At 37.9% G+C, this 13761-nt stretch overlaps 1 protein-coding gene across 4 annotated transcripts in view; it reads left to right on the forward strand.

Moving 5' to 3' along the window:
* The window catches only part of Vmat (Vesicular monoamine transporter), a 111779-nt gene that overhangs the window by 81395 nt on the left and 16623 nt on the right, over positions 1-13761 (forward strand). For all 4 annotated transcript variants that reach the window (XM_074142310.1, XM_074142308.1, XM_074142311.1 and 1 more), the window contains one exon: positions 4320-4472. In XM_074142310.1, the coding sequence (XP_073998411.1) occupies positions 4320-4472 (153 nt within the window). The remainder of the gene's footprint in view (positions 1-4319; positions 4473-13761) is intronic.

The raw sequence follows: 13761 nt of genomic DNA on the forward strand, positions 1-13761 counted from the left end.
GAGTGTTACGGGAAACTGGCTGGGTAAGTTAGGGTAGACAGACACCTGCTGCTCATACTTCATACTTCCTCTCTTAAGAGTATATGTACAGGATATGGACTTTAAGGATTTTATTTATTCCTTGTTTCCCATCAATCCTTATTTGGTCCGGAAGTATATCTATTGAGGTTCCAAGAAATGAAAAATGTATTTTTTTTTTGTGTGTGTACATGCGGAATATTGTGATTTGATCAGGGAAGGCTGAATGGCTGAAATAGAATTAAAGATAAGTATAAAGTATTTATCAAGAAATGGTATAAACTGGTTGACGAGTAGAGTGACGTCGTGAAGAGAGTGTAAGAATAAATCCTCAGGGAGTGAATGCAATGCCCTGGATGCGATTGAGTGCCCCGAGCGGTGGTCTGGCGCCCTTATATACTCTGTTCCTTGGGTAGCTTCTATTGTTCTGAACAAAATACAAACTATTTCTAAAAGGATTGGCCTAAACAGGATGACGAGAAGAGTGACGTCATGAAGAGAGTGTAAGAATGAATCCTCAGGGAGTGAATGCAATGCCCTGAATGCGATTGAGAGTCCTGAGCGGTGGTCTGGCGCCCTTATATACTCTGTTCCTTGGGTAGCTTCTATTGTTCTGAACAAAATACAAACTATTTCTAAAAGGATTGGCCTAAACAGGATGACGAGAAGAGTGACGTCATGAAGAGAGTGTAAGAATGAATCCTCAAGGAGTGAATGCAATGCCCCGAATGTGATTGAGTGTCCCGAGCGGTGGTCTGGCATCTTTATATACTCTGATTGCTTTGGGCAGCTTCAATTGTTCTGAACTAAATATAAACTATTTCTAAAAGGATTGTCCTAAACTGGATGACGAGTAGAGTGACGTCATGAAGAGAGTGTAAGAATGAATCCTCAAGGAGTGAATGCAATGCCCCGAATGTGATTGAGTGTCCCGAGCGGTGGTCTGGCGTCCTTATATACTCTGATACTTGGGTAGCTTCTATTGTTGTGAGCTAAATATAAACTGTATCTAAAAGGATTGTCCTAAACTGGATGACGAGTAGAGTGACGTCGTGAAGAGAGTGAAAGAATGAATCCTCAGTGAGTGAATGCAATGCCCTGATTGCGATTGAGTGTCCCGAGCAAAGGTCTGGCGTCCTTATATACTCTGATGTTAGGGCAGCTTTTAAAGTTCTGAGCCCTACATGGCTTTCACCCTTCTAAACCTTTCACACCCAATTTTCACAACTTTTCGAGAATTCCTTGAGAATCATAGTGACCGGAAATCGTTTGAATCTTTGCACCAGAATTTTTTTTTTTTTTTAATTTTCATTTATTTCCTTCCGCTTAGTGCCAATATTTTTACAAGAAAAACTGCTAAAGCATGTTGACGTTTATTATTAATGGTGCGTATAAAAATAACCTTCTTATCTTTCTCCAGACTAATCTATCAAAATATATGATCCGATTACGCCAATTATTTCGAAATCGATAAATCGTAACACTTTCTATTTAAAAAAGAAAAAAGAAATCCAAGATTCAGAATTGATGCTCTGTAGAGAGCTTGTCTTTAAATAGAAATACCTGTACAAACAAACGTTTGGTGTCGAAATACGTAAATTAAATTTGAGACTTATCTGGATCTTAAGGAGCCCAAACTGTGGGATGCCGGAAATCCGTCCACCATTCAGGGAATCAAAATCCTTCCAATCTAAATTCCTTCATCATATTGCCAACTTTCTGTTCGTCAATCAGTGAAATAATACATACTTCCGGATGACGTATTTGGACCACATATCTTCTGTTGGCAACTAAAAGAAATTTTGGATTTCAACTTGACGTAATTTTTCTTGTTTTTCTTTTTCTTTTTTTTTTGTGGAAGTACGGCTGGATAAGAGACACATGAAGATCAATTTGTAAAAATCACTTTTTCGTACTCAGAGGACCGCAAAACGAATACTTCCGGTGAAATTTTAACAAAATCAAATTACAATGCCTTCTCTTAATAGTAGGGTAAGAGAAGTAAAGTTTTTTTTTAAAAAAAAGCAGAATTAAACTTGTTTTATTTTCATCAGTTCTTAATATATCACACTTTATACCATGGTATAAAATCTGGCAGTATGTCACTACGTGCGTACGTCTGTACATCCCTTTCCTAACAATAGAAGTACGCTAGATTTAATCCGAATACTTAGCAGCGAAGTCTTAATAATGTTTTCATAGTTTAAATTTATCTAATAGGAACGAAAACTTTGTTTTCTCAATTTTAGAAAGATTTTTTCAACATTTTCTTACTCCACCAATGGGGAAGTAGAGCGATCACGCAGATTTTTCTATTTTAACTTATAACCAAAAATTGGGAATTAAGTTTCCTTTTAGTTTTAACAATTAACTTCACCCACAATTCAAAAATGAAAAAATAATATCTCTGAAGAATGAAAAACATTTACTGCTGAGTGCTAGCTCCTATTTCTTCCTAGATCTTCCCTCAAAAAAGCCCCCCCAAAAAAAGGGAGAGAGAGGAAGAGATCATCAGATATTTAAGTGGGAACCTGAAGCTTTACCTCAGAAAATCTACGCGGGTCGTTTGAAAAGTCCGTGCAAAATCAGAGAGATAGCACTACTGGCGCGTATCGAGGTTATGTTTAGTTAGTAGCATCTCTTGGAAGAACACACACCAAGTTTCAGCCAGATAGGTCTATTTCTTTGTGTTTGGCATTCGTTTGAATCGAGGAAGTCGAGTGATTTTCAAAAAATGGACGAAAAAGAATTTCGTGTGTTGATTAAACACTACTTTATGAAAGGCAAAACGCCTCAGGAGACTAAAGAGAAGCTTGATAAACATTATGGTGACTCTGCACCTTCGATTAGAACAGTTTATAAGTGGTTTCAAAATTTTCGGAGTGGCCATATGGGCACAAGTGACGCTGAACGTTCTGGGCGCCCTGTTGAGGTTACTACTCCAGAAATCATTGATAAAATCCATGATATGGTGATGGATGACAGAAGAGTGAAGGTGCGTGAGATTGCTAGTGCTGTGGGCATCTCGAATGAACGGGTACATGATATTTTGCATCAACATTTGGACATGACAAAGCTATCCGCAAGATGGGTGCCACGATTGCTCACGCTTAACCAAAAACGAAATCGTGTGAAGTGTTGCAAGGACGGTTTGCAGCTGTTCCAAAAGAATCCGCAGGACTTTAAGCGTCGTTTCGTCACTGTGGATGAAACATGGATACATCACTACACTCCTGAGACCAAAGAACAATCTAAACAATGGGTTACCAAGGGGGAATCTGCGCCAAAAAAAGGCGAAGACCGTTCCTTCGGCCGGAAAGATTATGGCGACTGTCTTTTGGGATTCGCAAGGAATAATCCTCATCGACTATCTGGAAAAGGGTAAAACTATTACAGGTGCATATTATTCATCGTTATTGGACCGTTTGAAAACCGAGCTGCAAGAAAAACGCCCACGATTGGCCCACAAAAAAGTCCTTTTCCATCATGACAACGCAACAGCTCACACCTCAGCAGTTGTGGTCGCAAAATTAATGGAAATAGGGTTCCAACTCGTTTCACATCCCCCCTATTCTCCAGACTTGGCTTCCTCGGACTACTATTTGTTCCCCAATATGAAGAAATGGCTGGCGGGAAAAAGATTTTATTCAAACGAGGAGGTGATTGCAGAAACGAATGGCTATTTTTCAGACTTGGACAAATCCTATTATTCGGAAGGGATCAACAAACTAGAGCAGCGTTGGACGAAGTGTATAAGCCTAAAAGGAGACTATGTTGAAAAATAAAAAAGGTTTACCCCAAAAAATTAAGTAGTTTTTATTTTTGCACGGACTTTTCAAACGACCCTCGTATGTGAGGAGTAAATTACATCCAGAGTGTATGTGATTCCTAATTTTATCGGCTCCCAGGAATACCTAGCGGAGAACAGTTTTAAGACAGTAAGTTCACTGCAGAACCTGTCTCTGGGCGGAATTATTGATGTGGGATTTTTTTTTTTGAACTGGGAGATCTCCAGTTCGAATCCTGATTTAGCTATTTTATTTGTTTTGTTAGAAAAATAATCTTAATAGTACTTTATTTATGTATTTATTGTATTATATATCTCCCAAATTCTGAGCATTATATATTCCCTAGAGAGTCAACCTGTTTATCAGGTGCTGAAAGTGGGGATATAAATACTCGTATTTTCCCTAGAGCCATTTCAAATTCTGCCTTTCCTAACCTCTCTCCACCATAAAAATTACTTTTATTTAAGACAAGTTAGTGCATACATTAAAAAAAAAAATGGCGCTTTGTTTCAGTGTGGGGTAGGAGAATGGCGGAGGAGGACGGAGCGGTGACGTTGGGCACCCTTTTCAGGGTGTGGCTGCAGGGATGTCGAGAGTCCAGGAAGCTAGTGTTGGTGATTGTGGCTATTGCACTTCTGTTGGACAACATGCTTCTTACTACCGTTGGTAAGTGTGTTTTACTTCCGTTGCGTAACGTTTAACAAACAACTTTAACATATTAATATGTAACAAAGATTAAGCCGAATATCTGTCACCAACGGGATATCGGGTTGGTCCTCTAAAGTGAACAGGAGATGATTGAATGAGCCCAAGATACCACCACGGAATTCGTGGAATCTCATCAAAGTATCAGAGCAGTTATGGGTGATATTGGTGACCCTAAAGAAGAAAACGGGCGTAGCAACTGACATTTTAGGATAACTCATTTCAGGGATAAGAGACTTAGACTTCATTCCAGAAGAGTTGCGAATGAAGCCAAACATTATCAGGATCTTTTTCTTTGCAGAATTCTCCTTGGATTTGGGAGGGAGGCAGGATAAAACTAGTCTTAGGAGTCTCAAAGAGCTTAAATTAACTTGTAATAGACCAAAAAAAGTTTTCTAGGCATACGCGTTAAAGATTCAAAATAACTGAGAGCCTTATGATGAACATGTTGGGTCCTGCAAAGCTTATGTTGATTGGCAATAGATTGCCACCAATCATCGACATATCCGCCTTATATTTGGTAAATTATTGAATCTAATATTAATTTTCTCTGGACTCTCTGGAAAAAAAAATTTCCCTAAGAGAAATTAAATAAAGTATGCAACAATTAATCGTGTAAAATTTAAACAATATAACAAATTTAAATACAAATGATAATTTTCTCGAAAGTACTTTTATTACACGGTGAATTGAAGGAAAAACTGGAACAGATAAATGGCTATCTATTATGAAAAGAAAAGCGACGTATGAAAAAGCTGCTGTTCATATTTAGAATCGCGATAAAAGTTATGGCTGGCAGGAGAAAACGCGTTCATCATGTTTTCCATCGTCTATTTAGTTTGTTTATCGTGAGTTTCTTATCATTTCCGGGATTCTCACTCTCTTTCTCTCTCTTAGTTCAATATTCTCTTCTTTTTAAATTACGCTACTTTCTCTTACTTCCGGGATCTTGAGACGAAAAATTGAATTTTCATTAGAAATATTATGTTTCTTGAGATTTCTTGAAGTGCGTAAAAGTAGTATCATCTGTGAGACTGTCTGTCGGTTTGTTTGTATGGTACAATTCAATAAAACGGAAGAAACGAATTCAGCCATCCGTAAAATCTTTAGTTACATAAAATTTTTCACCAAAAAAACGGGTATCCGCAATTTACTCTCAACTTAGTTCCAAATTGGGCTAAATTAGAACTTGAAAAAGAAGAATTCCTTTGAGATCCAACAGAAGAACGTCGTACCAAGAACATCCTGGCATCCTAAACTATTCTGATTAACTAATTAATGTTTAAGAAGTTGAATAATATAAAATCCAAACCGAACTCTTGTATTCTCTTTACAGAAATTAGTTTGGAATTCATCCAAGTGTTAATTGGCTTAATCGTGCATGAATCAAGTCTTTTCCGGTCTTAGACAATTCTGGCTTTCAACACTTCCTTCCCCCTTTTTTAAGAAAATAAATTAATTAACAATAAAGTTACGCAATAATGGAATTAAATATAGTTTTTGAAAACTTGATGAAATAGTTTGTGTTTACTTCTGTATAAATAAAGACAGAGCAAGGCTCCGTTACTATGGAGACAAGATGCTGACAAGTTGATGACAAGTTGGCGTTGTTTAAAGCGGAAGGATTACAGAAAGAGTAGGGGTATGGGGGGGGGGATGAAAACGCGATCTGGGTGGGATAGACAAGTATTATAAAGCACACGTAGGGTTTCTGATATTGACATCCTTATGGAGTACTATTGACTGAGGTGCTACATGTCAGCCACATGCATTACGCGTCATAGAACCCCCTTCTAATTTACAAAATACAATATATATAGATATCGTGATTTGTATTCGACCACAGAATGCTCGATTAAAACAATCAGGTTTCAATATTTTTTTTAGGTTTAACTAGTCTAAAAACTAAAAGTACGAGGTGTGTTCAAAAAGTAACGGGAATTTTCGTTTTTTGAAAAAAATATTTATTTATTCATCTACATTAATATTGTCGCCTTCAAAGTAGTCCCCTTCGCATACAATACACTTGTGCCAGCGCTTTTTCCAATCCTCGAAACACTTCTGAAACTCGATCTTTGTGATAGCTTTCAGCTCTTTCAGCGATTCGCTTTTAATGTCATCTATGCTTGTAAAACGACGGCCTTTTAATGTTCTCTTTATGTTTGGAAATAGAAAAAAGTCACATGGAGCCATGTCTGGCGAATATGGAGGCTGGGACATCGTTAAAGTTTTGTTTTTGGCCAAAAATTCACGAACAAGCAATGAAGTGTGAGCAGGTGCATTATCGTGGTGCAAAATCCATGAATTGTTTTGCCACAAATCCGGGCGTTTTTTTCGAATTGCTTCACGCAAACGGCGTTGAACTTGTAGGTAGTACTCCTTATTGATTGTTTGACCTTGTGGCAAGAATTCATGATGCACTATGCCATTAAAATCGAAGAACACAGTGAGCATAACCTTCACATTCGACCGCACTTGTCGAGCCTTTTTCGGTCTTGGCGATCCAGAATGCCTCCACTGGGACGATTGAGCCTTAGTTTCGACATCATATCCGTAAACCCATGTTTCGTCACCTGTTATAACACGTTTCAGTAGATCCGCATCGTTGTCGACTTCATTGAGTGACTCTTGAGCAACTTCCATTCTCCGCTGTTTTTGTTCGAAATTCAACAATTTTGGAACAAATTTTGCTGCCACACGTTTCATACCCAAAACATCCGAAAAAATTTCATGGCTTGAGCCAATTGATATGGCAACATCATCAGCGACTTTTCTGATTGTGATTCGGCGATCGTTCATAACCATTTCTTTCACTTTTTTCACGTTTTCATCGGTTGTTGATGTGCTTGGACGTCCAGGTCGTTCGTCATCTTCAACGTTTTCGCGGCCATCTTGGAAACGCTTATACCACTCGTAAATTCTTGTTTTACTCATAGCAGACTCACCATATGCCTTTATTAACATTTCACACACTTTATTTCATTTTTTACGCAAAATTTAATACAAATTCTTTAATCCATTTTTTTTAACAAACAAAAATCGCCAAGCTCGAAAAACACGTCTAACCTTAACGGCTGCCACTTAAGAAGTAAACAATGAATATTACTGAAAATTTTATCGTACTTCAGGGTCATGTGTACCAACATAATAAAAAAAAAAATTTTACAATCAGACTCTCCAAACCCGCGAAATTTAAAAATTCCCGTTACTTTTTGAACACACCTCGTACATTATCACATCTTATGATTGTGTATCTATTGTGTAAACAATTGCACAACATCCAAAGTGTTCATTCAATAAATTGACAAATATGTTTAGTGAAGGCGAATGCTTTTAATGTAGGGAATTTAAAGTTTTGTAAATGTTAGTTGGCAACCTTGCGAAGAGTATCACAGTCAGCTGTTCGATTAATATTTACGTAAGCATAACTTTTAAGGTGTTAGTTACAAGGTGTTAGGGGTGGCTTCTCGAAGAGAGTACTTTTGAAGAACAGCGTTCTGTGATACGATTTTTTTTTACTTCCGGAAAGTGCACACCACTTCAGAAATATTCTCCCGAATGAACACCGGTAGTAATTGCATGAATTGGCGGAATTTTTATACATGGGTAGAAAAAAAGATGACTGCAAAAGCGGAAGTGTCCGATAACCGTTGAAATCGCGCTTGTCCAAGAAGACCGACGACTTACAGTTGAACAAATTGCTGAAAAATGGTGATTAAATGTTGGCACAGATTATTCAATCATTCAAAACAAACTGAATTATCGTTAGTCTAGTGCAAGATGGGTTTCCGTTCATCACTAAGGCAAGAGAATTCGTATTTGCTAGCACTAAGCACATTTCAATAGCGAAGGTGACGCATTTTTTTGGACGGAATTTCTGGACCTATGATGCAACTTGGGTACATCATTTTGAACCGCAATCAATGCCCAAGAAGTGTTAAAGAAAAATCTACAAAACTGGCCTTCGAGATCAAGGTAGAGAATCCTTGACTGACGGAGCAAGAAGATGTAGGACAAATGCATAGAAGACAGTTCCAGATCGTTCACCATGTCCATCAAAAAAACGCTGTTGGCCTTGAAAGACGTCACAAACTCCAGCTGATCCATTCAAGAATTTATTTGGTAAATAGCCAATAAGAGGATAGTAAATAAAGATTAGAACGACGACCAATAAAGGAAGAGAATTCGAGCCCAGAATCTTTGACAGCACATTTTCCCTCTCTTCATTCAGATTATGGGTCAATTTTCTGGGATGCAGGATAAGCCCCACCCTGATTTAAAGGTCCAAAAAGGGAAAAAAAACGTGAAAGAGGGTGGAAAGTAATCTAGAAGGCATTAAAAGGATGCAAACTAATCGATTTCCTACACAAAGCAGGTGCCGAACCTAATTAAAGTAAAATAAACTTTAATTTTATTAAAGTCTAATATGTTGTTTCATTTAGTAGGCTATACTCGTAATAACCATCCTTGATTAAAGCAAGTCTAATTAGCATATAAAATAAATGGCATAGGGATTTTAAAGCTTTTGCGTCAACAAAATGTCAGCTGATAATTAGTAAAGGGAAAATAACGCTCGGGTAAAGTTTTCAGAATGTGTTTATTATGGTGGGAAATTGAAAACTTAACTTCTACTTAATCTGGCTTTTCTTTTTCATTTTCATTTATTTATTTAATTTTTTATTTCAAAAACATTGGTTTTCTTTTAATAATTACTAAAACTGTCCGGTAGGACAGATGTGTAAGGGTTGATAATCAAAAAAGTGCACCAGAAATAGAGGAACGTTGGAAAACACCCAACTTTGACAATTTTTTTCTCTTTTTCTATAAAAGATTAAATTCCCAAATTTTCTTTAAAATAAAGGGAAAATCCTCCTTTATGACTGGAATTTTTTTTTTTTTTGCAACAACTAAAATCTAATAAATGTTGCTGAAAATGAGCAAAAACGTTCTTCTTGTTGTTACCTTTTGTTAGAAACAACGTAGCGCCTAAACGCGCCAACCGATTTTCATGATTCAGGTGTCATTCGATTCGGAATTTCATGTAGTTGTGCTTTTTTGGGGTCTTCACGTTGTACATCGAATGAGAGATGAGTTAGCCCCTAGTATGTACGAGTTGTGGCTATTAAATAACGAGACTGAAGCTGCTACAAAAGAACTATGCATGCGCCAAATCCTAAAGAGCGGCAGCTGTGCAGCGTAAAGCCTTCTCTTTCGTCTGTGCAGCGTCTCACGTGTTTGTAGAGAAATCTGTCTGACCGGAACCGTCGTTTGTGTAAGAGGTGTTAGTTTCATTTTGCCGAAAACATGATACTACACATGTAGTAGAGCAACGAATTGTCGAGAAATTTCACATTGGTAAAACGGCTTCTGAAACTTATCTTTTATTAAAAGAAGTTTGTGGCGATGAATTTTTTATCACATGCGGGAGTTTTTAAGTGGTTCAAGCGTTTCCAAGATGGCCGAGAAGACGTCGGGGATGATGACCGCCCGGGTCGCCCTTCCACGTCCAAAACGGATGAAAATATCGATTATAATTAATCAACATTACTATCGTAAGGTGCTTGCTCAACTCCGTGAAAGAGTAAGGAAAAAACAACCCGATTTGTGGAAGAACAAGTCATGGGTTCTCCATCAAGACAACGCGCCGGGCTCACAAATGCATTGTCTGTCGCAAGACGTTTCTAGCCAAGTACAACATCCCAGTTTTTAGGCCATCCGCCTTATTCGCCTGACCTGTGCCCCCCATGTGACTTTTATCTGTTCCCTAAAGTCAAATCTGCCTTAAAAGGAACACGATTTCAGTCCGTTGAAGCTGTGAAAGAGAAAAGCGGCACGCGTCATGCAGGTGGCTCACAGAAAAAGACCACTTCCAGCACTGTTTCGAACAATGGTAAATTCGCATGGAGTGTTGTAGCGATAGGGGAGGGGTGTATATTGAAGGTGATAATAACTAAATGTCTATAAATTTAAAATAAAATGTTTTACAGCAATAGTCCAGTTATTTAATAGCCAGACCTCGTAAGTAAATTATTATTGCCAACAACTCTGTAAATCTTAGTCCGATATTGACAAAAATTTGGCTGAATTCTTTAACCGAATTGTAGAAACAAAATGTTAGCACTACAAGTGTTATAATGAGATATAGATTGTTAAATTTTTAAATAAGAAACATTGCTGTTGTCGATCTGGACGCTGGTCACAGTTAAGGTGAGACGTTAGTCCCCACGTATCTAAGGCCCCTTCTAGAAATATTAAAACTAATTATTCTGTAAATCTTAGCTCGATTTTGATGAGGTATGGCAGGAAGTTAGGGCTTCTAAAATAAAATATCTTAAATGATAATAATTTTTATAATAATTCTATTAAATATACGCATTTTCGAATGTTTCTAAATGGCGGCTGAAATTACGAGCGGAAGTGTGAATGAAATTTTAGGTGCTACGTGATTTGTGTACCTTTTGGCGTTTAATCAACCTTTATACTTAACTTTTTAAACTTTAAGTTTGTATTGTAATTGTAGCATTCATAAAGAAATCTTTATCTATCTACTTTCCCACTACCGAGTTGAATCCCTATTGAAAATACGAGAAATTAAATCAGGTCTCCCCCGCTAACCCTGAAAAAGACAGTGCATCATTAATAGCCCCTAAAGTCAGGTTGGTTAGTTTAATCCTAAATTTATCAATGACCCATTCAAAAATACTTTTAACATCAGTTTGAAACTAATTTAAAACTTAAAGGTAGTTAGCTTAATTACAAAAATTAAACTGAAAAGCTGATTGTGAATTTAATGTGCTTAAATGTTTAACTCCCCTAAGATTTACTTTAGTAAATGAATTAATTTAAAATGCCCTCTGGTGATATGAATTAAATGACTTTATTTATCTGAGTGTTATTTTACTTATCAGTAATTTACTTTTTTTTAATTACTCTTTATATTACCTTTAAATAATCCAATTATAAAGTTATTTAAAAAAATTATTAATTCTGCTATTTCGTCAGCAGGGGTCGCGTGGCAGGATTAGGGAGGTTATTTTATGGTTTTATGTTTTCGAAATGTATTTTTCTTTTTTAATGATTTAAGGCGCTTCAACAACTGGAGTTTAGCCCGAAACATGTTTAGTGCATTAAGGAGGGGGCACATGGATACATCGGATCGGATATATGTGGTACTGGGTTCGATTTCCGGTCTTAGGCCATGGATTTTATTTAATGGTTAATAAAAAGAAATTTACAGTAAAGTATGTTTGCTAGTCGCCTTCGTCCACGACACCTAATTCGGTAGTTGGACGTTAAGCCCCGCCTGAAAAAATAGGCGATAACGAGGTCTGTAAATTAAGTAATGAGACTGATTTTTTTAAATTTTTTTATTCAAAAAGAATTACAATTCTATATTGTCACCTTCAAAATAACTTCCTTCTGAAGCCACACAGCGCTGGAGACGTTTCTTCCACTCCTCATAGCAGTGCTAGAACTCCGATACTGGAATAGCCTTCAGCTGGTCGGTTACAGATGTTTGTATGTTTTCGACTGTTCCAAAATGAGTTCCCTTGAGAAAAAAGTCACAAGGAATCAAGTCAGGCGAATAAGGAGGCTGAGGTGCCACAGGAATGTTTTTACTGGCCAAAAACTCACTTTATTGAAATTGCTGTGTGACAAGGAGCATTATCGTGATGCAACACCCACTTGTTCTTTCTTGATGTTTGGTCTCATACGAATGACCCTTTTTTTTGAGGTTTTTCAAGAACCTCTCCGGTAAAAGTGTTGATTGACCGTTTGTTGACCTTGAGGTAGAAACTCTTTTGGGGACGATTCCGTGGATATCGAAAAAAAACAAATCCGCATGCATTTGATCTTCGATTTCGCCATTCTTGCTTTTTTGGGCCTTAGAGAGAGGTTGAAGTGTGCCACTCCATGCTCTGGCGCTTGGTTTCTGGGTCGTACTCACAACACCCAAGAATCGTCACCAGTAATGACACGATCCAGAAATCACCTCTAGGGTCAGTCATTTTGGGACAGTCGAAAACATTCAAACGGCTGTAACCGTCCAGCTGAAGGCTATTCCAGTATCGGAGTTAGAGCACTGCTATGAGAAGTGGAAGAAACGTCTCCAGCGCTGTGTGGCTTCAGAAGGAAGTTATTTTGAAGGTGAAAATATAGAATTGTAATTCTTTTTGAATAAAAAATTTTTAAAAAATCAATCTCATTACTTAATTCACAGACCTCGAACTTTACTTTACATTTTTAGCGCACTGCCGGCTTCCGAACAGTGTTCTTTCGTTACAGGCAGTGAGCCGTGAGAAGCTCCCGGAAAGAGAAATCTTAAGAAGAGTTAAGATGAATATATCTTTATAGAGAGACATTCATACTAATTGGTGGGGAAAACAAAACAACTTTTTTTGAGCACTTCCTTAGAAAACTGCAAACCGGAAATCGGTACGATTGCAATACTTCCTGTTACGAGGAGTTAAAGAAAATTAAAATAAATGACTATCCTAATTCCCTTTTATTCCCAAAAAATTTAAACCAAAATTTTAACTTAACCGTTTGTGTTCAAATAAGTTTTTTTTATTTCTCATTCCCCGCATGTCCTGAACTTCACATTTCACGCCCTTATTTTTCTTTCATTCTCCGCGCCCCTCCAACAAACCTTCTTCAGACTATTTTATTTTTAGCAAGAGGCACTTCTCCTGATTCTCAATGTAAATGTATTCCCGGGGAGATGAAGGCAACAACGGACTCCCCCCCACCACCACCACACACCGGCAAGTGGAAATGGGGCTCCATTCTCTTACTCGGCTCTGGGGCTGGGCCGGGGCTCTTTTAGTACCAGTTTGCCCCTAGAGTGTATAGGAGGAACTTTCGTACTTTAAAGCTTAACAGTGCGAAAGGTTTCCAAAGCTTCCGCGCTAACTCTCTCTCCTTAGGGTCTGAAGCGCGCAATGACGGCAAACCGGGGGGAAGGCAGGTTTGTGCAAGCTTTGCACATTGCCTCATTCACATTTGTAAGTGTATTTACACTTTAGAGGCTAGAGGAGAGGATTGGCTAGCTTTGGGTGAACTGTCTTCCACATAGCCCGCCCACACATATCTCTCTCTCTCCTTCTTTCTTCTCCATATATTCCTGGAGGTTTAGCGGGGGCGCTGCTGGGGGGATACACCATGTTGATGAAGGAGAACCTTCATATCGTGTGCAGTTGTTTGTTTGGGGTAGAGATTTAACTTGACACTACTCTAACTTTAGGCTGAC

This window comes from Rhodnius prolixus, unplaced genomic scaffold (genome assembly GCF_049639745.1).
Source record: "Rhodnius prolixus isolate KJV_2025 unplaced genomic scaffold, Rpr scaffold_6, whole genome shotgun sequence".
Classification (NCBI taxonomy): Eukaryota; Metazoa; Arthropoda; class Insecta; order Hemiptera; family Reduviidae; genus Rhodnius; species Rhodnius prolixus.